Source organism: Oxyura jamaicensis, chromosome 15, assembly GCF_011077185.1.
Source record: "Oxyura jamaicensis isolate SHBP4307 breed ruddy duck chromosome 15, BPBGC_Ojam_1.0, whole genome shotgun sequence".
In the NCBI taxonomy this organism is placed as follows: domain Eukaryota; kingdom Metazoa; phylum Chordata; class Aves; order Anseriformes; family Anatidae; genus Oxyura; species Oxyura jamaicensis.
In genome coordinates this window covers 9,143,409-9,168,584 of record NC_048907.1, presented here as the reverse complement: position 1 = coordinate 9,168,584, position 25,176 = coordinate 9,143,409, and the positions used below count along the sequence as shown (strand labels likewise).

At 42.2% G+C, this 25,176-nt stretch overlaps 2 protein-coding genes across 4 annotated transcripts; both read left to right on the top strand.

Moving 5' to 3' along the window:
* Window positions 1-386: 386 nt before the first annotated feature.
* On the top strand, window positions 387-12,411 carry LOC118174795 (solute carrier family 2, facilitated glucose transporter member 9-like). 2 transcript variants are annotated; one of them, XM_035340426.1, is made up of 12 exons: window positions 387-537; window positions 1,797-1,895; window positions 2,753-2,913; window positions 3,788-3,912; window positions 4,960-5,089; window positions 5,238-5,386; window positions 5,990-6,177; window positions 7,261-7,371; window positions 7,448-7,549; window positions 8,659-8,734; window positions 9,645-9,772; window positions 10,095-12,411. In XM_035340426.1, the coding sequence occupies exons 1-12, from the start codon at window positions 514-516 to the stop codon at window positions 10,299-10,301; spliced, it is 1,500 nt and encodes a 499-aa protein (XP_035196317.1). In that variant the 5' UTR covers window positions 387-513; the 3' UTR covers window positions 10,302-12,411. The 2 variants fall into 2 exon arrangements, with proteins under 2 accessions (XP_035196317.1, XP_035196318.1); XM_035340427.1 differs by lacking the exon at window positions 1,797-1,895 and having other exon boundaries at window positions 415-537.
* Window positions 12,412-12,534: 123 nt separating this feature from the next.
* Window positions 12,535-23,568, top strand: LOC118174796 (solute carrier family 2, facilitated glucose transporter member 11-like). 2 transcript variants are annotated; one of them, XM_035340428.1, is made up of 13 exons: window positions 12,535-13,422; window positions 14,245-15,107; window positions 16,730-16,828; window positions 17,616-17,776; window positions 19,394-19,518; window positions 19,754-19,883; window positions 20,466-20,614; window positions 21,149-21,336; window positions 21,507-21,617; window positions 22,194-22,295; window positions 22,455-22,530; window positions 22,823-22,950; window positions 23,269-23,568. In XM_035340428.1, the coding sequence occupies exons 2-13, from the start codon at window positions 15,084-15,086 to the stop codon at window positions 23,473-23,475; spliced, it is 1,500 nt and encodes a 499-aa protein (XP_035196319.1). In that variant the 5' UTR covers window positions 12,535-13,422; window positions 14,245-15,083; the 3' UTR covers window positions 23,476-23,568. The 2 variants fall into 2 exon arrangements, with proteins under 2 accessions (XP_035196319.1, XP_035196320.1); XM_035340429.1 differs by lacking the exons at window positions 12,535-13,422; window positions 14,245-15,107; window positions 16,730-16,828 and adding an exon at window positions 18,486-18,618 and having other exon boundaries at window positions 17,725-17,776.
* Window positions 23,569-25,176: the final 1,608 nt, after the last annotated feature.

Below are 25,176 nucleotides of genomic sequence, written 5' to 3'. Positions count from 1 at the left end.
ATAGCTGTGTTTGAGATTTTGCCCATTTTTCATCTAATAAAAGGTATTTACTATACCAGCGTATCTGGAACAGAACACCACATCTTTACTTAACAATAAACACCAGTATCTAAACGTCTTACCAACTGCTTTTTGCTGTCTGCAGATTATGGCAAAGATACTGCTCAGTTTGTATCAGAGAAATAGAGTATTTTACTGTTCCTGAAAACTGTTCAGATTTTTTTTTCCTGAGCTGTTCTCTTTTTCCTCTCAATCCCCCCAGGTGCAAACTTCCTCTGCCTTGAAACTTTTCCCCTGCAGACTGGACCAGATGCAATTATTTCCTGAAATATTTAATCTGGCAATGTTAACTTTGGCCAGCTGAGGTAGACGTAAGTGAGTGAAGACACAATAGTAAAAATTTAACTCTGTTCCCTGAAGCCAGATACCCGCTGCAACACCAGCAGGCAGGAGACACAGAAGCCTGGGATGACAAAGACATCGCATGCTGGACAACCAGCCCCTTAGCCAGAGATGACCGGCTTCCTCTCAGACCTGGTAAGTACTTGGTGAGGTATCTACATCTGTGATATTTTTGTCTGCTGTCGGTTGGCAGGCAGAGTTTCGGAAAGGCAGGGAACAGGACTGGATGTTGCCAGCTGTAACCACAGACAGGGATGTTTATGGGAGCCTGCAGCATTCATATTCTGGCTACGGCTGAGTTGAACTCAGAGCTGCTGCCTTGCACATCAGTGTAACACCTTCAGTTAGCACAATCCTTGTTCAAGAAAAAGCTCCCAGCTTCGGCTGGGCACAATGAGCCTCTCTTCTAGGAGAGAGAATATGGCAGGGCACCTCTGAATGGCAATTCTTCATTCATTCTCAGCATATTCACTGCGTCCTGTTGCAAAGGTTGCTGCAGTGCAAATGTAACAGCAGCGCTGATTGTGCATTTTTGGATCTGTAAGCAACCAGAAAAGCATCAAAGTGCAATGCTTATTTTCCAAAGCTCCCGGTAGATTAAGATGACCGTGCTGCTTGAGACAGACAGGCAGGGCAGGAGTTCAGAACTGACCGTGGTAATAGCAGCTAGAGAAGAGACCTTCCTCCCGTAGCACAGCTTGAGCAGAATCAGCGCAGAATGGAACAGCTGTCACAAAACGTTTCCTTGCTGTTCCTCCTCTCCATGTAGGTAAAAAACATGGTTCTGTCACACTGACAGAAACCTGAGTGGAAAAACATGCTACAAGCAGCATTAGGCTGGGTTTCTGCCCATTTCAGACTTGTTTGTTTGTTTAATTTTTAGCTTCTATGGGCAATTTCTGGGGGCTTTGCCACAACCCTCGAATTGAGGGATCACTGCGCACTCTGCAGGGGCCTGAAGGGCAGCTAGCCCAGCAGCCACTCTCAGTTAACGTAGGAAAGATCCTCTGGGTACAGAGGGCTTTGGGAATACAGTGGGCAGGGGTCTGAGCTGCAAATAGCCCGGGCACTGCCCAGGTAGCAGAGAGGAAGGTAAGACCTCCCACCCCAAAACCACTCTTACGTGTATTAGCACTGGAGAGTGGAACAACCTTCTGCTTGTTACTCTGTTAACAGATGATCAGGAGGAGAGGGAAATGTAATGCTGAAGTCTGCATTCCCCTAGCTGGATGCAGGGAAATCCTAGCAGGATGTTCCCCTCACACCAGGGCACACGGAGGTAACACGCCTCTCTGCAAGTTCCTTGAGTAAATGTTTCTAGAGCATTAAAGACACGTTTAAGGAACAGACTGATGTGGCTACAAGCTTAAGAAGATCTTGTTCTACCTCTGCAGGTACAGTACCGGGGGCTCTTTCAAATGATCGCCGTCCTGGGGATCGGTGGAACGTTCCAAAATGGCTTTCAGGTTTCTACAATCACCTACATGTCTCAGGTAGGTAAAGATTCACACAGCACGCTAGCTAATGGTGTCACTGAGGCTGCATTCTTGTCTGAGGATGCTCCTCTGACAGTCAGCAGGGGCTTCATCACTCTATTCTCCTCTTATGTTTCATTCCCATTACTGTGCTACTGTGTAAAGCAGAACATGTCAAAGTGTTGAAAACAGCAGGAAAGAGAGAGACGTGTGAGTTGTTGTTTATAGAGCTGCTCCTCAATGAGACACCGACAGGCGTGGCCTCTGTCTCCCCGTAAACTTACAGCACGTGTCTGCTCCCGTGGTACCACTTGGCACGCTTACAGCCTATCCGCAGGGCAGACAACCAGAGCAAGGCAAGTGAAGCATGCTGTAAGAAAATGTCTGCTTCCCTCCACAGAGCACGGGTAAAACTGCCATTCAAGATGCTGAGGCTTACGGGAAGGCCTTCTTATTTAGTAGAAATCACCTTATGGCAAATTATTGTTTTTTAAAGTGTTATTTTCAGGCTTCAGAGCACTAAGTTGTGAGTGGGGAAGTATGGAGGAACTGCACTCACCAGGTGCTGTGCCATCTGGCAAGAAAAAACAACGCATCCACAGAAGTCTACAGGGCGGTTCACACTGCTCCTCACACTGCTCCTCACCACAGGTCCTTGGTTCCTCAGATTTCAAGAGCAACAAAACAAACTCCTCCTACTGGCAGAATCAACGTAGTGTACTCCACTACACTATGGCTATTAGCTAATGCAAACTTTTAGAGTCTGTATGGAATAGTGGCTTCGGCTGAAGCAACAAAATTATGCTCTGCATCTAATAAAATATGTGTAGTGGAGTCACAGGTATTGTTAATGAGAATCCTTTTTCCTGTCTCAGCACGTTAAGGCTTTCATTAACGAAACGTGGCTGGAGCGATACGGCTACCCCATCCACCAGGATAACCTCCTGTTTCTGTGGTCCATCACCGTGTCCATCTTTGGCATCGGAGGTCTTGTGGGATCCTCAGGAAGTAGATACCTCACTGTCAAGTATGGCAAGTATGTATGCTTAAAGAATTTGTCAAGCCAATCTTAACCTAAGGAAATGGCAGTTGGGTGTTTTTTTAAGTGAGACAGATTTTTAGGGTTAGTAATAGCTGTAATACAGCTAGCTTGGCAGTGGTGTGAACAAATTCTGCTGCCCTTGTCCTGTGGCACTGGCTAATCCCTTGAGCTGCCACCCGGTCACACCAGATGCAGTTACGGAGGCTGGGTTACTACTGGCAAGGAGGAAAGGCAGCCTCCTGGCTGAAGGCAGAGTGGGTTTCTTGGTGGTGCTACTTACAACACAGCAGCATTGAGATGTTCCGAAGTACTACATCAATGTGTTCCATGGTAGCTTTTCAAGTGCAGAAAAGCAAGAAGACTTTTCTCTGCTACAAAACCCAGAAGTGTTCCCAAACTCCCAGGTCTAGCCATGAGTCCTTGTACACACGCTGTTTCCCTTCCTCATCTCCCACTCCCTGGTTTACATGGGAAAGAAACTTCAACGTATGATCCAGAAGGGGGGCAGCATTGTCTGGCAGTCATCTCCTAGAAATCGTGGCATTCATACATTTGCCAGGGAATCTGGAAGAAGACTTTTTTTTGCAAGGGCCTTTCTCTGCTGACCATACAAAGAACAACCTGGGCTTTAGTGAATTCTCCCTGTTCATATCCTGAGCTAGCAGGATGACAATATAATTCTGTGTACTAGGGACACAGGGCATCCAATGTCAACAGTGTGGGAGGGCTTATTTTGTCCCGGTCCACATATGCATAACTTGGCAAAACTACCAAGGTAATTTCACCCAGGACATCCTATGTGCCGGGAGCTTAGATGCCATTTCCCTCCTGAGCTACAAAAATTCTTTTTACTTTCTTGCACTTCCAGAAAGAAATGTCTCCTGTGCAACAATCTCCTTATGATAACTGCAGCGTCTGTCATGGGCTGCAGTAAAATGGCCCGGTCCTTCGAGATGATCCTAATTGGACGCTTCCTGTGTGGAGTAAGTGCAGGTAGGTGATTGCTCTCATGGGTCAGCACCCTGTGAGCTGGGCATAATCAAGTAAAATCCTGGTAGGTAGTCCATATACAAAGAAATCATCCTGTGCTAGGATCAGTACGCCTTGTGTTTGTCTCCTACACAAAAGGGTGCTCTTCCACTCAGTTTTGGATATTCACAAGAATGCCTATTTTAACTTATTTCATTAGAAATTAATGACTATGTTTCAAATAATCAAATTTTGTAAATTGCTTCTCTGACATACATTGAGAACAACATTCTTTTGAGAATTACTCACCCACAGTGGCCCTGCTATGATCTAAAACCTGTATCTTGCCTCATGCAAAGACCTAATTTTTGTTAAAGAGACTGCAAATCTCCATCACTTTGCCATCACATAAAGCCAGGAGAAGAAATTGTTGTTTTCAAATCAGATAAAATGGCCTGTGACCATCATATCAGGAAAAACCTTGTTCCAAGACTAGATTTCAGGATTTCTGAGTTATTAAGTACTTCACTGATAGCTGGAAACATCAACTCTGCCTGAAGCCAACAAAATTATTGCTGTACAGTAAAAAAGAAATACTCATGTCTCCCCCCAGATCATCTACAAATCAACATTGAATATAGCACCACTTACTTTAATCTGCTATGGATTGACCATACCAGCTCTTCCATAACATCATGTCAAAAAGGGCTGAGATTATGCAGGTTGACTACATGCAAATTAGATATTACTACAGGGTGTTTAGTTATTCAACACTTGCATGCTCTATTTCCTCTAAAATCTGCTGAGATTAAAAAGGGACACCATGATGAGGCAACATCCCAGAGATGTGCATTTCCTAAGATCAGAAAACTGCACTGTGCAAATAGGGCAGGAACTGAACGGTTTTGCAGAAAGGGTTAGAAAAATCTGGTACTGAAAAATCTCATACCTGGGTTGAGACTTGGTGCATGAAGCAGCTATATTCTGTACTGCTTAACTTTTTACAGTTTTATTTCCCATGGTTATGAATGTCTTCTTGCTTCTCTCCCATAATTCCCTCCTCACCTCAAGGCCTTTGCGTTCCCTTACACCATCAATATGTTGGGGAAATTTCCCCTAGGAAGCTACGTGGATTTGCAAACTCCACTGCCTCTTTCTTTTGGTCACTGGGAAAAGCCGCAGGGCAAATTGCAGGACAAAGGTATAGTACAATTGATTTACCACCCAATTCATATCTGGACCTCCTCTACTTTTTGCTTCCTCCTCTGCTTCTCCATCCACTCCTTTCTCTTCTCAAAAACCAATTGAATGAACTTTTAGTCTACACACGTGTGTTTTATCCCCTCCAGGGAGCTGCTGGGCAGTCAGTCCCTGTGGCCTGTGCTGATGGCCTCCTGTGGAATTCCTGCACTGGTCCAGCTGCTCACTCTGCCCTTCTTCCCTGAGTCCCCACCTTATCTCCTCATGCACAAAGGAGACCAGGAAGGATGCAAGAAAGGTAACTGAGGGCTTCGGGTTCCCATTCCTCACTTGGCTTTCAATTGGTTTGTGACGTTTGCTCTCCCCATTCCAAAACAAGTTTCTCCCTGCTCATTTCTAAGATGACTCTGTGAATATCCACAAAGTATATTTTTGTTGTAGTTCCACTTAGAACATGAAACTACGTCTCTACCATTCTGTAATAATAAAACCTTTTATATTCAGCTGACACCCCCTGAGCAGTTTAATGATAAATGACAAATAATGATAAATGATAAATGGCTGTTTGCACTGCAGGGGCTCCACAAGGCACCACTCAGCTCTGGTTGTTGGCTTTGTACCATGCTTATACCCTGAGACAAGGCGAAAGGGAGAAAAGTGGACCCGTGGGCAGGGAGGGAGTCAGTGTTCACCCCACTAGGTCCCCTGTCAGACAGGCTCCTCTGTACAGGAGGGGACCAGGGCTCTGGAACGCACCATAGGACATCAGTGCCTCACACCACAGACACAGCCCACGCATGCTGTTCTGACAGAGATATACATCACCTACTTAACAAACTCCTCAGTCAACAAACAAGAGCCAAATTAACATGGCAGGTCTCACTCTCCTTCTCCTCCACAGCCATAAGGCAGCTTTGGGGTGAAGGCCATCACCAAGCAGAGATTGATGACATCATGAAAGAGAAGGCAACAATGAAAAACACCAAGATCTTGAGTGTCCTGGAGCTAATGAAAGAACCAGCTTTCCGTTGGCAGCTGTACATGATAATTATTCTTACTGCCACAGTTCAGCTAAGTGGCATCAGTGCAGTTGAGTGCATTTCCCCCTTAAAGTCTCAGAACATTTGCTGACAACCTTAGAGACATCTCATGGCTCTCAGGAGCTCTCCTCATTTTCCTCAGGTTTCTCAGCCACAGTTTGTTGTCTGCCAACCCTCCTACACAGCAGCAGCATCAGTTTGCAGAGCTTGGCCAGGCTCTGTGTGTGACATCCTTTTGCCCAGCTCTTGGTCCTTGCTGGAGTTAACATCCTCTGTTGTTAGGCTTATTTAACAGCCATTTTGGACAGCTGCTACAAGGCCCCAGAACCTGCTTCTACAAATGAGCCCACCTTACCTTGGCAAAATCCACAGTGTAATTTTGTGTTATTGCTGCCTGCAGCTGCTGCTATTTGGCCCCCGTCCCTTAGCACCCTAAGGAGTGCACGTGTTGGGATGGCAGTACACACTCCAACTTTAAAGCTAATCGAGTAGCAGACTCACAGTTCTGGCAGCTTCTGCAGTTCTTCTCCTCTTCCTCAGATCAGAACTTCTCTGGGACCATTTTGAAGCCACAGCTTTGCAATCGTCTGTGTCATTCTTCCACGTGTAGCTTCACCATGCGGCAACATCTGTGAAGGAAATACATAACTGAGTCTGCCACAGCTTAAACTGGAATCTTTATCTTCTCAGCAAATTTCCAAATAGAGCAGAGATACTTGAAAAGAAAAGATGTTTGTTCTGCTCCCTCATGATTCCATAGCCCATGCTCTTCCTTCTTGGGAAAGAAGGGTATACCCTACAATGATGTTCTTGGATAGGCTCCAGAAATTATGATATACCAAGCTGTTTCTGAAAGCCCCTAAATCAGGTCTATGCAAACCTAATTGCATTGCAGCAGCTGGAGGCCCTTTTATTAAGAATTTTATCTTTCATAAAATTAATTAATAATGTTTTACAATGTTTTTGTCTACCAAAAAAAAAAAAAAAAAAAAAAAGTGAATACTACCTAAAAGAGTGCAGAAATCTAGCTTACTCCAAAGCTGAGCTGCATCCAGGGCAGTGGCACACAGGCTTGGGTAAGAAATTATTGCATGCTTGTCTTACTGTTTTATGTTTGTTTGTTTTTTCCTAGATTTATTTTTATACTTTTGAAGTCCTGCAGGCAGCTGGCTTTGATGAAAGAATGATCTCCTATATGACCCTCTCTGTTGGACTCTCAGAACTTTTAGCTGCTGTAGTCTGTGTAAGTCACCTTACTGTCGGAATGGGTCATAATTTGCTTTTCTAGCAGTGACAGTAGTGTGATTTCTGTCCCTCAGAGCTCCATCATTGAGCGTCTGGGCAGGAAAACGCTCATAAGAGGAGGCTATTGCATCATGGGTTCACTGCTAGCTGGCATCACAGTGACTCTCTCCCTCCAGGTAAGGAAATCCTTCTGGCAGGTCTCTTTCCATTATCTATTCTATTTTAACATCTGCTCACAGGCAGAAACATGCTACTGAAAAAGAAAAGTGAGGCTTAGAAGTGCCAAGTAACGTCTGTGTTAACAGCTTAACCTCTGGGACAGATGAAGGAATAGTCTAAAGATCAGGTTTGTCTGTACATAGGATTAAACCCTCTCTTAGCCAGCACTCTCTATACTCCTGCCTCCCCGAGATAACATGTGCTCAGCGAGGAGCACAGAAAACACTGAGATACTAGCTGTGAGTCTTGATTTCATCAGGCTGCAAGCACCAACCACCAACCAGCACAGACCAACAGACAGCCATAGGTAAATGGCCTTTCTCTCTATGCAGCTCCTCACAAGTCAGTGCCAAAAACAAAACAAACAAACAAACAGACTCCTTGCATCAGTTAACTTGAAATTTAACTGCTGCAGGAGACACCGGGAATGCACATATTTGTCACATACTGCAGAGCAGTTCACCTCTGTAATGCTGCCTTTGCTGTAACTTTAGCAACAAGTCTCCAGGGTCACCAGTATTGATCCAGGAGCTCTCCCATAGAGACTACTGCCCTGGAAGCAAGGTGGCAGCAAACTTCCATTTCTGTTTCATTCATGAAGGATCTCAGACACCGGAGAGAGAAATCTTTTCCTAAAGCATTTTGTCTTACATCTTCTTGACTAGGATCTAGGAAATTTCCTTTTCAGTAGATAGCTATCAACTGTCAAAAGCAAAGAAAGACCTGATTTGGCCTTCCTGTATCTCTAAGGGTTAGGGGAAGCACTGTGGGGCAAGGAGAAAGGAGGACGATGGAAAAGAGCTATTCAGACAACTTTTCATGGAAGGCTTCTAAGCTCGACAGCTGCTCCCCACCAGCAAACATGCTTCTCTGCACACCTAACAGAAACTTCCCTGCTCCATCCGTAGGAAGAAGTACTCACGTTTCTCTGCCAGTTCCCTCACTCTGTTTATTGCTTCTTGAAGTAACAGTGTTGGAAAACAAGAAGCTTCTCTCACCTATTGTAATTAACAGATTTAACCAGAAGTTGTTTTTTTTTATTGTGATTTTTTTTTTTTCCCCCCAGGATTGGTATTTCTGGATGCCATACTGCAGCCTTTGTCTGATTATCTTGTTTGTAGTTGTCTTTGGAATTGGGCCAGGTAAGTACTTCATTCAAAAGAAATAAAGGAATCAAGTCATGTGAACTAATTAATACGGCTGGGAAAAATACTGCATAATGTTGCATAACATTTAGCATAAGCAAATTCATTTAACCTAACCTTGTAGTCATTTAAACGTTGATCAGTCACTGGCCAGAAACTTCAATGTCATCGGGTTTCGGTTTTTCTAATAAGAGACGGAGAGACCAATGAAGGAAGAGAACAAAAAGCACTCACCAGAAAAACTGAAAATATAGAACACAAGTTGATGGGTAAAATAAATTTTCTTAGAAATACTAAGAAAAAAAAGAAAAACGAGGTCTTTCAAATTCAGTGTCATATAATGTTACTTCTTTTCCCACATGAACAGCAGTGTAGAAGCCCTCCTCTGAAGGAACTCTCTTCCAAACATATCCTACCTACTCTTTAACTTAAAAAGCCTGTTTTCAAAATATTTGCCTTCCCACATGGCAGGTGGAGTTATTTTCCTAACTCAAAGCTGGCAAAGTTCTGTGATTTCAAAACAGAACAGAAATGGCCAGGATGTGAATCTGGGAAGATCATGTATCTTCTAGCAATATCTTACTGGGAATTCTTGTTTATAATAAGAATCGTTATTCCATACTTTTTTTCATGAGAAGATGTCAGATTTTTGCAAGTGTTGACTGCTAATTCTAGAACCTCCCCAATGAATTTATTAGAATAAATCAATATTTCAATAAAGTGATGTCTAGCTGTTTATAAGACGTCACAAACACTTTATTTTCTAAAAGACAGCAACGTACTCAAGCCTTTTGAATGCCAGTCCATGACAGCAGCACCTATTTGCTGACTGCGTAATGGTAACGTGCAATCCAAACATCCAAATCAAACACATTGACGAGTAACTCTTACTCTGCTCTCCTTTCAGCTGGTGCCACAATTTCCATCAGGGTTGAAATTTTCCAGATGTCGTGCAGACCACCCGCCTTTGTGATCGGTGCAGTTCTCAACTGGCTGGGCATCTTTGTGATCGGAACAGCCTTCCCCTTCATTGTGGTGAGTCACCTTCCCCGGGACACGGCCCCGCCGCTAGGCTCCAGAGGCGGCCACGGGAGGGGAAGGAGAGCAGCAGGAGATGCCAGGGGCAGCCCGGAGCGGTCTTGGCACCTGCTCTCCCAAGACCACTTTTGCAACTGACAGGCCCAGATTTGCTCAGGAGACCGATTGAAACTCGAATGCTTGTCAAAGGCCAAAATGCAAAGAATCCCTTATCAAATTCAAAGTGCCTCGGGACCCAAATACAAAATCTGTCCCAAGAAAGTGTCAAGTGAGGACATATGCTCATCTTGCTCTCTTTCTCACTCTGCTCTACCCGCAGGAAAGACTCAAGCAATTCTGTTTCCTCATCTTTATGGGGGTACTTTTCACTTCAGGGATAATTGTCCACCTGTTCCTTCCAGAAACAAAAGGGAAGTCGATCGTGGAAATCACAGAAGAATTTAATAAGCTAAACTTTAAGAAGAAGTGTGTTCCAGCAACTCCAAACCGTGTCATGGAGGATTACACCTTCTGTACCAGGCTTTGACTGCCCGGCAGGAAGAGTCAGGCTTTCTTAAAAGGAAGAAAGAAAGGACATTCGTCATTTCCTGACTAGCAAGCCGGTCCAAATGGACTGCCAGCTTTCAATCTGTCACCTACAAGGTTTTCTTCTTGCCAAAATATCAAATTTCAAAAGCACTCCGCTCCGGCAGCTTAGACAAGGGATGATGGCTAATATTAGCAGGATAGACTTGGGTGAATCATGAGCATCTTGGCCTAACCTGCTGATGTATAAATCTCTTTTATAACAGAGCAATTAATACACGCTGAAATTACATGAAGAATTTATAAATACTCTGCTGACCACACAAAAAGGGAAGACCTATGATCTCCCCTCTCTGTGATTTATGAGTGTGTTTTCACAACCCTGAAATGAGAATAGTAAAGTTCTTGGCTTGCTACCTCTGGCTAGATTTCAATCCATGACAGATTAAAGAAGAAAAATAATGGAATACGAGAGAAATTCTTTGTTTCTTTAGACTCAGCTGAATAACCAAACCTTCCCAGGTTCCCATGCTTAAATGCCATGTTTTTCTTCTGTTGTCAGACATTCATTCTAGTTTGTCAGGCTTCAACCCCTTTGGAATGAAGTTTTTCATATCAACAGCCCTCCTTGGTTTGGCTTAAATTTAATATAATTATTTTTGCTTACAGAAAAAAAAATAAAAATCAACCATTTGATTTTAAGCTCAGAATTGTTCATGAAAAAGTATGGGTAAAAATTTCTTAAGCAACTCTTCTCTGGGCTTGTTTCAGTGGCAATACAGCTTAAGTCATGGATGGAATCCAGTTGCCAGAAAAGACAGGCACCTAGAGACATTTCAGGCACTCTCTGCTACCTTGTCCATCAGCATCATCACCTCTGAGCTCCCACAGCTACCCTGTGGGCAGTGAATCCCACAGCAACTTAGCTGCTGCTTTCCGCAGTTGCTTTGTGTGACTTTTGGCACACAGTTTACCCCAGAAGAACCACCCTAGACTGCAGCTCTTGGCAGTGAAAAAGAATATCTGTGGCTTTACAGTTTCTCTTACAAACAGCTGTAAATACCTTGCTGTATGGACAGCAGGCTGTCAGCAAAAGCTAAGACATCGTCCAGCTCTGAGATATGTGCAGGACTCCTCTCTGGGGTGTATTTCACTACCATGCCCGGGAAGTGATCACATAGCCTGCTATTTCAGGGATGTACAGTCAGCACAGACTCTTCCTTTATTGTTCTATGCAAGCGTAGATACTGACAGCGGGAGGGATGACTGGAAATATTATATACCTTGAATATTTTGTCACATCATACAGCTAGGTAAGTTTTACAGTAACAGTGAGAACTGTAACTCAACACATGTAAGGCATTCATTTAGGCATTTCCAACAATAATTTATGATTAATTGGCAGTCTCAGAGGAATTTTGCCAATTTTTACAAGAAGGTGGTCTGCACAGAGAAAAGGAAACAAAGTGAGAGAATATGTTAAATGTATCATGTGCATGTTTTCTAACTTCCAAATGTAGTGTCCTATGCCATTCCCAATGATCCCTGTTGCAGGAAGGGATGCAACGTCATCTCCCACATTGATCTATAACCAACATCTGTGCTTGAGTTCACATACTGCAGGCCTTCAAACTGTGAAAGATGTTCAAGGCCATATGAACTGAGTTCCTAATTCTTCCTTTTGTATATAGTTAGAGATCAAGAGAGTTTGTGAGTCTAGTAGGACACAATCTTATAAAGTACCAGAGGGATTAATTTCACAGGAGACATTTTTTTGAAATACGCAAGCTTTTTCTCCAGAAATTGTCTAATTTTCTGCACATTTTCCTCTCTTAATGGGAAGCTCACACAATCCTAGTAGCAAAGCAATACTATTAGCAAGAACATGAAAAAGGCTAAGGTTTACAGTGGTGCAAAACATACAAATTAAAATCTAAACACACTAGTCTTAAATAGTAAAGAAAGTGTTTGTATCTCTGATATTGCTTTGACTGGCGTATTTACTTCAACTAAGATGACACTATTCAAAATATGAATTTAATTGTTCATTTTAACTGTTGCTTATTTTTCATTGGAAATGTTAAACATAATAAAAATGGCAGATGAACTTAAATAAGACTTTTGGCCTCCACAGGTGTTTCTTCCCCAGCATCAGGATGTCTCTCAGGAACAGCCGACTGGAAAAAAGTCACGGGTGTACACATCCTTCCATGACTGGGATTTTTCATTACTTCTGTCTTTCACATTGAGTGAAGTTTAAGACCTCGCGCTACAAGATAACCTTTGAAACATGGAGAATTCATAAACTCAGAAAAGCCCCCAAATTTTGCAGTGTTCTATATATGTAACAATATAATCAAAAACTACCAGTCATTTGGAGATGACTTACAATATAGAAAGGAAATCTTTCCTTGTAGAAAGGAAACCTCAACTTTTGCAAAACAGAATTCTCTTTTCCTAACCAATCATTCTGAAGAAAATCCTTCATTCCATTACCACAATACCTGAAATATTTGGAAATATAAGCAGGGTGGCACCATGTGGCATTGCTGGTGAGCCACTTCCCTGATCTCGGTTATTCATTAGAGGCTGTTAGGAAGGCCTTCTCCATCAGCTCCTGACCAGGAAGCGAGCAGATGCCCTATGGAACATTAATGTGACAACGAAGTGGAACAGCTGTTTGGAGCACAGGTCAACCTTCGTCTGTGCTCAGTGGAGCAAGAACAGTATTCCGGTAACAGCCTGGTGGAGGGATGAAAAAGCAAAAATGTATGGCTCAAACACACAGAGCTAGCGTATCTGCAGTACTTGATACCACACAACACACTGGCAGATATATTGGCACTTCTGCTCACCCATTTCAATCTTAACAATCTAGGCCTTCTTTCATGTTTTGGTGTCAGAAGGAATAGAAGTTGTCAAAAGCTTTCTAACAGTATCCCAGAGTCATGTGAAAAGGAATGACTACAGCATATCGGCGGTACTTCGGAGAACTGCGTAAGGCCTGTCCAGAAAGTCACAGCACTGTCTGTGCTCGGGGAGGTGGCAGACACAGAGGTCAGCCGCTGAGAAGCTTCGGGAGCATGACACGCACACTTTCTTTCAGAGACATCAGCTGGTGGGTAAGGCACGTCTCAAATACTGCCTGTAACTGAGGTGGATATAAGCACTTTAAAATTGGATCAGAGAACTGCTGTTAGACACAGACACAAAACCAAATCTGGTTAGTTGGACTATATTGAGGAAGGCTTAGGATAGCTTTGCATATGTGTGTCTTGAATGACCAGAAGGTTGCAAGGTAAGTAACTAAATGGCCTGATGCTCTGCTGTTCCAATCACACTTAGACTAACAGCTGTAAGAACCTAGTTAGCAGGAATTATGAAACTGCATGTGTAATAAAGGGGGTCTCAGCACAGTGTAAGCTGTACGAGCACAGAAGCAGCACAGTACCTAATCAACATAAATGCAGAAGTGCATTACAGGAGGAAGACTATTAATCTGCCCAAAGTGGGAATCCTAAAATTAAAGTACAAAAGCAAAGTCACAGTATGTATAATGCAAAATAAGTAGAAGCTGGGGAAAGAGAACATAAGAAAACAAGTGCAACAGGCAACATTTGAGAAGGCACGCCCAAAGCTGGTAGCTACCTGCTATTGCCTGCTTGTGTCTTCCTCCTGTGCCATCTAAGCAAGGTCAGTACTAGAATTAGCATGGCGTGTCTTTCCCTTGGCAGATGCACAGTACGTTGTTTCAACTTTGCATGGCTTTATGGAAAAAGAAATTAATTCTTAGTATCAAAGGGATGGTCTCACTCCTCTTGTAACAAGGGCTTCTCTGCTGGAGAACCCAATCTGGAATAAAAATCCACGTAAACTCTCAGCTCACACCAAAAACACAGTCAACTTCAATATGAGGACCACATGAAGGTGGGACAAATGGCCAGGTGGCACCACATCTTACATTTCAGGCATTAGCTGGAGAATTTGTGAATATTCTTTGCAGGTGATGTATTTTCTATTATGACTACTTTCATACAATAAGCCTTTTCTAATTTCTTTATCTTCATCTTTTTTAACTGAAGTGTAAAGGGTAAATGATATCTAAGCCATTTACCAATTTAATACATAAAAACCCTCTTAACCATGAAATAAATCATATTAAAGCCTGCAAATGTTCTGTCTGAAGTAAGAGACAGCACTCCAACTAGGCAGGTTACAAGACTGATGTTGAATCTTCCTCTTCCAGCAAAGGAAAATCAGCTACTCCTAAGTATTTAGCTGCTCAGGCCTGCCGTGCCACTGTAGAATTGTTAAGCTCTTTCCCACTATATGCCAAAGTCCTGTAGTTTGCTGTCGGAGCCACATCTAAAATTCCCAATAACATTGCCTCTCCATTTCTCAGCTTAAACTGAAAAATAAGCAAGTCAAAGCTATTGGAATTCTGATTAAAATCTGTATCTCTGCTCCTGATATAATAAATATTTCAACCAATGATTATGTCTAGCACAAGATGGAATTCACAAAATAAATGGGTTCCTTGCAAGGGAGACCATCTTGGTTACTTGGGCTAGGCATAACCATTGGTTGAAATATTTAATCCAGCAATTCTAAACTTTGTACAACAGCTGAAATATGTGTAATTAACTCAAAAACCTTTGAAGTAAACTTTAACTTCAGTAACATGGGACTAGTTCACTGACGTTGCTAATTGCATAATGTGAGCTTTTGCTTCTTTTGGCAGGTACTAGTCAGTAAGCAACAGGAATCAGCTCTTTCGTAGGAGATGGCTACTTTCTTCTCTGACCTGGTGAGTAGCTGGTCACTTTTTCTCATGTTCTGGACTTTTAAATGGACAAAATTATCATAATACTAAATATCTAGATTGCTTAAAGATTGTAAGCTGTTTGGGGACAGAGGGCATCCTTCTCTTCTGTGTTCAAACATCACCAAGAGGAATGGGGCTTGGGGCCATGAAAAGGTCTTTTCCTTGAAAAAAATAATAATAATAATAATAATAATAATAAAATAAAATAAAAACTAGCAAAAGTCCTTACAGTTCCACCACTGACAATGCTATTGTACTTTGTCTTCTGAATTAAAGAAAATAATACTAACTTGTAGGTAATCTTATTATTTTCCGTGGCTAATTCTAAAGTAATGAATGGATTAACCGTAGACAAAAGGCTACAAAATACATGACAGGCTTTAAAAGAAATGAGCCTCCTCTTTTCATCCACACAATTACTATCATCCATCAAGAGCTACCATAGTCTGAAACAGGGAAGAAATGATAATAAGCATTTCTCACTTTTATTTTCAACACCAATAAGCTATTTTGCTCGCCTCTGTTAAGTATTAAAATTGTTAATTTCTAAGTCTATTGCAAAAAATAAAAATAAATAGGAGGAGGGAGAAGGTGAGTTAACTTGTTTGAATGCTTTTGCCGATTAGTAAATCCATTGAATCTGAGACAGGATTTTGAAGGAAATTTAGAATCTTCTGGTCCATTAGCTTCTTGGTTCTTGTCATGTGATAACTCGGGAAATCCAGCTGGGGGCCGATTAAGTAACAAGGCCTTGAAAGATGGACCTAAGAACCAGAAAAAAGGGAGTTCTTCTACACGCCTTCCAATCCAGAGTTAGTCACACGTGCTTTACTGTGTTCCTGTCTGCATTTTCTACCAGCTTCTCTTCATCCACACACTGATCTCCAAAAAACTGTGAGCTCCTGAAGCTTGTGTCTGACATGAAAACAGCACAGAGCACAGTGTCCTCTACGCAGAGATGGTGTCACTGTCCTGGTCTGTGACGTGCTGAGTAAGAAAAGGAAGGGCAACTAAACCTCAGGGGACCCTGTACAGCTCCTGATGGCGCTAAAATAACAGATGTCCTAGGTTTGGTCTGCTAGGTACAGTCTAAACTGTTGGAGGATAACTCCATCAAGACTTGCAGGTGCTTGGAAGCTGGACAGAAGATCAGTAGTATCACTTACCTCAGGAAGGTCTAAGTAGTTACATGTTATGTTTTTCCTTATTTACAGGTAAATTATTTCATTCATCAAAGCAGCCAGCCTATCTCAGTCCCTATTTCTTGACCAAGGCAATTATAGACAGAAAGTATCTCTCTAGCCTCAAAGATACCCAACCTCCAATGTGCAAGCATCTACTTTCAGGTTAAATATGTAGAAAAAGGAAAATATTTAGAAAGAAGTGAAATCACAAATCAAAGTCAGAAAGAGTTTCGTGTTAGTGCACTTACAGGGGCTATTCCAAGTTATCTTCTCTTTTTAGCCCATGCCTTTCTGCAAGAGGTGAGTATTAAAAGTATCTTTTCTTTATTACGCTTAAAGATACAAAACAGGCAGAAACAAAAGCAGTGCATTAACGTCAAATTGATTGAGCTTTTTTTTTTTTTTTTTTCCACTTTGCAGGTTCAGTTTCAAGGACTATTTCAAATGATTCTAGTGCTGGGAATTGGTGGTAGTTTCCCATATGGATTCCATATTTCTGTCATCAACTATCCTTCTGTGGTAAGTAGCCATCTTCCTGAGGCTGAAATCCCCAAATGGAGAGCCTGAGCTCAAAACATTTAATATATTAAAGTTTCAGCTTCTGTTGAAAAGTTTCTTACTCTGATATTTGTGGAGAATTCTAAGTTCAAACTATTAAAATACAGGTCGTAACTGGAAGAACATTAGCAAAAACGGTACAGGTTGTTTCCCCAAATATCATGCTTTCTAAGCCAATTTTACGGTTATGGGGTCTTGCCTTCTGGTGTATCAGTCTGTCTGGCCTGCCCTACATGTGAGCCCTGCTCCTATATGCTACTTACAGGCAAAACATGGCCAAATACATGGACTTCAAAGTCACAGCTCTACACTTTCACGACCATACTGATTCCAAGTGTAAATATAAGATGCGTCTCATTGCTAGAGCCCATAAGTGAGAGAGGCATCTTGCATTAATCTCTCTGAATGTGATTTGTGATTTTAGTTCTCCTTCCTCAGCACTTTTTCTTCTGATTTAATTGTAAAAGATGAACCACTCTGCTAATACACTTCCAAAGCCTTCCTACAATTCCTGAATTTCATCAAATATGACTTTCTAAAAGCACAATTTTTGTCTTTCAAGCTTACTAACTGACACTAATTTGAAGATTTTGCAATGTGATCTCAGCTAACCTATTTTCCTAAGGAAGTTAGTCTCAGAAGAAGTCCAGTATTAGAACCAAAGGCTAGAACTGAAGTACAACAGCCAAAGAACATGAAGGAATCTGACACTACCCACTATGCAGTCAAATACCATTTTGTTTTTCAGCACATCAGAAAATTTATTAATGAAACCTGGACGGAGCGCCATGGCTCTCCCCTCCAACCTGAGACAATCATGCTGTTGTGGTCCTTCATTGTGTCTGTTTATGGGATAGGAGGGTTCCTGGGGAGCCTCTGCTGTGGCTACCTGACTACAAAATACAGAAAGTAAGTGTTTCTTGCTCAATAGTCAGAGCACATGAAGTAGAGAGAAGTATCAAAGTGAAAGTGTAAACCTTTTCTTCTTGGTTGAAGCAGCTTGATTGCAGACTAAACTAATTTTCTGTGCCAGCACATCCATCTCTTTCTAGCAGCAAGCAGTATTTTATCTTGTTTATCTGCCCTCCAGTAAACTGTATTTCTGTAAAGGGTGCACTCAACAACGCATCACCTGATAGGAGCCTCTGGGAGTACCAGGACAGTGTAACTGTCTCATGTTCCCTTTGAGATCCCCTATGACTCTCATAAAGATCTTCCAAGCTCTACAAATGCCCACAAAGGAGCAGTGGCATGTGTTGTAACATGTTATGTGTAGCTCCTCTAACCACCTGGATAACATCTTGTGGAAGGCACTCTCAAGTGCCAAAGAGCCAGATTTCCACTTAAATACACTCATTTTGGGGTGATGACATAATATCAAATATTCAAATCTGATCCAATGAACCTGTGAACAGAACTGGAAAAATTAAACTGCCTGTAACTGCACTGTAAAGGTATAGTCAGCAGCAACACAAACTCTCCAGGAGACATCTCTGCTCTTGGCAATCCATTTTACTGAAAGTCAGTCCTAAATTCTCTCTATGGATGGAGAAAGGATTCCTCCCCAGTCTGGTTTGTTCTCAGTGCCTGTGTGTAACACCACTAATTTCATTTGCAGAGAAACTGGCAAAGTTATCTGCTTGGTGTGACCCACTTAAAGATCTGCTCCACAACCCACTGGTCCAGAGGCCCCTCACACGGGTCTCAACAAACCATCTTAGCCTGCCTGCAATTGTGTTCTTTCCTATCAGGTAAGTGCCCCCAAGAAATTTCTTGTGGGACACTGCCTCATCCCACACTCCGAGGGTCTCTCCCAAGACTGAAAACAAAATCACATTCTTCTCCCATGGGTTATTCAGCACATGATAACCAATTGCTGAATCACCGTCTCCTAAAGAGAGGATCTCTGTAAGTTCTTAACGTGTGCAAGTGGACACTTGTCTAGCAAGCATCACAGCAAAACAACTGAGTGCAAAAGACTGATTTGAGCCTGAGACATCAAGGTCATGAACACAGCAGCGCACGATCTGCAGTGAATGTCATGCCTCTGAATAATGCTTTCTGTCAACTCCTATAACCTCTGGTCACATCCATTTGGCCTTTAATAAGAGCCATTCGAAAATGGGAGCCATAAACTCACATTATTTCTAGGGAACAATTTAATGTTTTATGAGGAGTTTCAGTCATTTAAAAACCCTGGTGACAACCTGGGCCAGCTCTTTCATCTCTTTCCCACTTGGATTGTGGAAATGCTGATGAAGTATTCTGACTGTTTAAAATCTAAGCTAAGAAATATTAACAAAATCAAACACAAAGGATCCTGAAATTTTAAAGAACCACTTCGACTATCTAAAGTCAAAATTCTTTCAGCCATTCCTCAAAACAAAAACAAGAACAAAACAAAAAAAAAAGCAAGCAGGAATGGTTCTATCATGCTTCCTGTCACAGCGAAACTAGTCCAACGGGTACAAGAGATTCTCATTTCACCCTAAATTCTTGTGTTTTGGGTTTGTTTGTTTGTTTCAGAAAGAAGTGCCAAATGTTCACCAACCTGATCATGCTGGTAGCTGCACTTCTCATGGCCTTCAGTAAAACAGCCAAGTCCTTTGAGATGATCCTGGCTGGACGCTTTCTCTATGGCGTTGGTACAGGTATGCACTCATGACCCTGTGGAGGCCGAGCATCCTTGCTGTCCCAGGATTGTCTCTACTGGTACTGCCATTCTTGGAGAATGATTTTAATGTACCCAGAAAATACAATAGGCCTTTTGGAAGAAATTTTAATCCAAATAACAGAGTTAATGGAAACAGTGGAAGAGAGGATGGAGTCAGAAAGTTTAGCTTTCCTCAGTATTTTAACAGCCATTTATCCTCTTCCATCTTAAAGGTTTTTCTCTCAATATACATCCTCAGTATGTAGGAGAGATTTCACCCAAGAAGCTGCGCGGATTTACGAACTCCACAGTTGCTGTTTTTCTGACACTGGGAAAACTCACGGGACAGGTTGTTGGACTAAGGTAAATTCTCCAATCTTCCCATCAGGTTACGCTAAAAGTAGTGGCAGCCTTTCTGCATCCCAATGCTCTCACCTAGTTACTGTCTGAGAAACCTTTCCATCTTCCCCAGAACAGGCCTTATCTTATGCCAGAAGAAAAATTTTGATCAAATTTGAGGCAGACATTGTTTTAAATATAGGAGAAGGAATTTCCTGATTTCTTCTCCCATCTAAAACCTTTCTACTAGGGGACTTCTTAGAAATTTACTGTATTTACATGAAAAGACTTAGCAAGATGTTTTGTGGTCAAACAATGATCAAATCAGTCTCATCAGCTCTTCAGACATCACGTTGGATCCTAATGATCTTTAGAAAGTATTTCAAGATGCCAAAAGAAATTATTAAAGATTGACAGAAATAAAAATAGCCACATTTGTGAAATTTGCAAATCATCAATTCAGGTGTTTGTTCCACTGCACCTCAGGTGGAATTTGAGCAATTCTCACCACTCAGGAAAAAAAAGAAAAAAAAAAAAAGAAAAAAAAAGTTCCTGAACATTCATTCCATTATTTCAGTATAATTTTGTTTCACATACACTTTCCAGGGAGATTTTAGGAAGCGAAGCTTTGTGGCCATGGTTGTTAGCATCTAGTGGACTTTCAGCATTGGTTCAACTGGTTACTCTCCCATTTTTCCCTGATTCACCATCTTACCTCCTGATCCAGAAGGGTAATGAGGAAGCCTTCAGGAAAGGTAGAGTGTCTAATTTGCCACCTCATTCACTTCACTTGATGTGTTCGAGTGACAAGAAGTGTAGAAGTCAAGAAAGCAGGGCAGAGCTGTACGGCACAGTGCTAACTTCTAAACAAAAGAGTTAAGGTACCTAAAGCAATACATCTGTATTAACCTGGGAGCTCGCTCACACAAAGTTAATCAGTTAAGAAAAGAAAGATAGATAGCACCATGAGTAGTAAGTCTCACTTTGGTGGTAATATTTCTTTAAATGAAATGGTTCAGGCAGTTCGTTTATTACTAAATAAAATGAACTTAAAAGTTTATTTTGTTTACAATTAAGCCAACTCAACGGTCAAAAGATATGTTATACTGACAACCAGAGAGACAAAACTCTTCCACTTGCCTGCTGGCCTAGAACCAAGCAGATGACAGAGGCAGCTAACAAAACCACCACCACCTACACCAATGGCGAGGCAGACTAAAGGATTTATGTACTCACTCACGATGAGCTGTTCTGGTAGCATAATGCCCTCCCTTCTCTCTCCCCAACAGCCATTAGGAAGCTCTGGGGGGAAGGAGACCATCAAGCAGAAATTGATGACATTATGAAGGAGAAGGTTGCAGTGACGGGCACTAAAACCCTGCGTGTCCTCGAAGTAATAAAAGAACGGTCTCTGCGCTGGCAGCTTTACATCCTGGTGACTGTCATGACCACCCTGCAGCTCTGTGGAATCAATGCAGTTGAGTGCTCTCTGTCCCTAGAACAAGAGACACTAGGCAGCATTGCAAAACCCCCTGCGTGACTGTTTGTTATACCAGCACAGAGTGAGAGAACGAGTATTATTTACACTGGGTGTGACCTTTGAGGGTGGTCTTTTTTCACAGGCACATTTCCTCTGCTTTTTTTCAGATATACTTCTATTCTTTTGAAGTATTCCATACAGCCAAGTTCGAAGAGTACCTTATCCCATACGTGTCCCTGGGCCTTGGGCTGTGCGAATGCTTATCTTCTATATTGTGTGTAAGTCTTCTCGGACTGGAGTTTGAAGGAAAAATTTAATGTGGTCAAACAAATGTACTTTTTCTTTCTTATAACTGGGTTTGGGGAAGATTTGCATGACCTAAGACATGTCTTCCTGCTTCTATAAACCATATGCAGGACAAAAGGCAGCTCTTCTCCCACAGTATTTGCATGACTGGATGCCTTTACACTCATTTTTAGTCTGTTAAAACATTTTTTCATTCTGTTACAAACAAATCCTAGAGTAACTGCTATGTGAGACAAGCAGATCAGAAGAGATGGGGGCACAGCTCCAAGGGAACAGGAACCTGGGTGAGCTGCATCAGCTGATGGTCGGGATTAGATGTGTGTATGTGTGCATGCACAACTTGATATATACCAGCATGCAAGAAAGGGAAGTGTCTAAAGACAGCCAAAGGAGGACTAATAAATGCAGCTTTGAAGCTAAGAAAATTTGTTAGGAGTTAAGAGTCTCTCGGATGGCACAGATTTCTGACCAAATTAGTCAGATAAGTCTCACGAGAACACAGGGCAAAGGCAGGATTTTTTTCTTTTGACATGCTTTCTGCTTTTCAGAGCACCCTTATAGAGCGGTTTGGGAGGAAGGTGCTGCTATGGGGAGGATATACACTGATGTGCTCTGTGCTAGCACTCCTCACCATGACCCTGTCGCTGCAGGTAACGAGGCAGCAGCCTTCTGGCTGATTGCCCAGCACCAGCCCCCTCCCGGTCCTGCCTCACGGAACATGTACAAAAACTCGAGTCAGTGGCAGAAAATAAAGAGCTCTGCTGTTCTGTCATGTATCTAACACCTTGGCACTGTTGTTTCACCTTTAGCATCAGTTCTTCTGGCTGCACTACTTCAGTGTTATCTTGATCTTCCTATTCGTTTTCTTCTACGGAATCGGACCATGTGAGTACGAGAGGGAATTTTTGTATCACGTTGGTTGGCAGCACAACTGGCAGAGGAGGAACAGAGCAGTCCCATGATAAAATTCTAGAAAATAAGGAGGAAAAGCAGATAGGTGTAAGTGGGAAAAAGGCCTTTCAGCCTCATAGCAGAAGCTGCCGGCCAGCAGGCCACTTCTTCTGCCTGCCTGTCATTTCCTACCAGTGCCACTGTAAGGATCTTTGGCAGGAGCAAGGTGTGCTGTAGAACTAAGGAAACAAGGCTACCTTGTTTGTATTTTGCTCTTCTTTTTCAGCTGGAGCCACTGTATCTATCATGGTTGAAATCTTCAGCCAGTCATTCAGACCATCAGCCTTTCTGATTGTTGGCTGCATCAACTGGATGGGGCTGTTTGTACTTGGGATGGTTTTTCCATTGATTGTTGTAAGTGACTCTGACTGGATCCCTCCCTCCAGGCTAATCTCCTTCCGAAAGCTGACAGGGAGCTAAATAATAGTAATAAATTGCAAAGACGTGCAAACCTTAGAGCTCTGTCCGAACACAGGCCTGCTCAGAGAAGCAGCAGTTGGACTCAGATCAAACACGGCCAGTGGAAACTCTTGGTTTAATACTTGCCCTGGTTTCTGTATTGAGCAAACCTTTGAATTTTCATTACTTACTAAGACACAGACCTGCACCTAAGGGCAAAGAAATAGAAATGAGATTCTTATTTTCCTTACAATGTCTCTCATTTGCTTGCAGGATAACCTTGGTCCCTTCTGCTTCCTTATCTTTTTGGGAATCCTTGTTTTATCAGCAATTTTCATCTACCTGTACCTCCCTGAGACCAAAGGAAAGTCAATCATGGAAATAAAAGCAGAGTTCAACAAGCTGAATTTTGGAAAAAAGGAAATCTCGGTTACAGAAAATAACTTTCCTAAGGAACAGTTGTTCTGCACCAAACTCTGAATGTCCGGAGGAGAAATTTGCATCTCTTAGAAAAGACAGGAAACAATGTTGGAATAGAACTGAAAAAGAAACATTAAAAACAGACTGCAAGCACTTCTGTGTCTTCTGGTTGTTTTTTAAATACAGATATGAAATTCATTATGCTGGAGTTTTATTTCTTGCTTACCTCTAAACATTTTAACAGGAAATTTTGTCACTCAGCTTTAAGATCTACTGGACGCCAATAGATTTTTTTCCTAAAGAAATACATCTTTTATCCTAGTGTACTTTGTGAAGTTGTAAAACATTTTGTTAATGATCCAGAGGGCCCAATCCTGCCCCAAGACCATACATAAAGGCTGCCTCTCAGCTCTGGATCTGAGCCCTGGGTCTCAGTTGGTCTCCCTTGTTCCCAGGAACCCTGTCTGATGCCACAGATACCTGAAGTTTGTTACTGAACTTGCCTGAGTGAGACCTCACTAGTTCTGAGCACCTCAGAATCAGGAAACTGCCAACTAATAGTTCAGAGAAGTGTTCAGAAATAAGTAAGCAGAATAATTCCAAGCAGAATAATTTAAAGAGGCAAATGGAGGGAAGGAAGGATTAACGTTCATCAGTCATGAGACAGGGATAAAAGAGAAGTCTAAAATATCTGACTGTCAGGCTGCTAGAGGAAAAGCTAGGTGCGTGGTTTAGTGTGACCCCAGGGAACACAGATTCAAAACTTAGCAGAGGAACTTAGGAAAAAGGTTCCAGCCGTGAAAACAGAAAAAAAGACGGAAAGTGAAATTGTACTGTCAGACAGTCCTTCTGGAGATGGGCTGGGAAGCTCAGTGGAGAACGTCCTGGTAACTCCAGGCAGGGAGAAGGACCGGCTGAACACTTCTCGGTGTATGTAAGAGAGGTGAAATGGTTCCTGTAAAATAAAGCACGCTCTCAAGAGCCCTTGTGGTGTCAAAGGATCTGGTTTCCAAGCTGGTACATCAGCTTCTGGGAATTACATCAGATGTTTTCAGAAAAGAAAGAGTTTGTTTTGGAAATGTTTTTCTTGTTACATAAGTAAGCTGCAAATAACTAGAGATTGTTGTACCAGTAGAGAAAACAGGTTGTGAAGTTCATTACAAACACAGTCTAAGATTTTCCAGGTGACCACTAACAACTGTAGCATGATTTAGGACTCAGTGCTTCGGATTACATCACCTGCTTTCAGCAAATCACTGAAGAAGAGATTCATCAATATTGCAAACAGCAGCTCCTCTCCTTACGGATGGAGCTGTCATTGGAGTTTGTTTTTAATGCTTTGACACAGGATACATGCCCTGAAAAGGTGTTTTGGGATATTTTTTTTTCAGGATTTTCATTATTTTCAGAGCACTTCTGATGCAGGAGAGCCAATCCACTACCACGGACAGTGGATGAATTAAAGGCATCTTCGTGACAACTTTGTCACAGTTCAGGGGAGGTCTCCATGACATTTTCTGTTATCATCTATGCCACAGAGAGAGTCCCCAAACTCACAGCTGAGGTGTCCATCTACATTTTAAATAATTGTGAGAATAGTGAGAAGAAGCACGTTATAGTCATTCCATCCTCAAAAATTCTCTGAATCCCTTGCTTTTTCACTGTTTTTCTGCAGTCATCCAAACAAGAAGAGTCTTTTTGGCCGCTTTGATTTCCAGAGTGCAAGCAGCCAGCTCCCCCTCCTGCAGAAGCTTTACCTGG

Bases quoted from the DNA above. Each gene is read 5' to 3' on its own strand.
- LOC118174796 (XM_035340428.1), top strand. From the start codon at position 15,084: ATGGCTACTTTCTTCTCTGACCTG. The intron at 16,829-17,615 runs GTAAGTAGCCAT...TTTGTTTTTCAG, and splicing joins TCATCAACTATCCTTCTGTG to CACATCAGAAAATTTATTAA. The intron at 21,337-21,506 runs GTTGAGTGCTCT...GCTTTTTTTCAG, and splicing joins AGCTCTGTGGAATCAATGCA to ATATACTTCTATTCTTTTGA.
- LOC118174795 (XM_035340426.1), top strand. From the start codon at position 514: ATGACCGGCTTCCTCTCAGACCTG. The intron at 7,372-7,447 runs GTAAGTCACCTT...TCTGTCCCTCAG, and splicing joins TTTTAGCTGCTGTAGTCTGT to AGCTCCATCATTGAGCGTCT. The intron at 9,773-10,094 runs GTGAGTCACCTT...CTCTACCCGCAG, and splicing joins CAGCCTTCCCCTTCATTGTG to GAAAGACTCAAGCAATTCTG.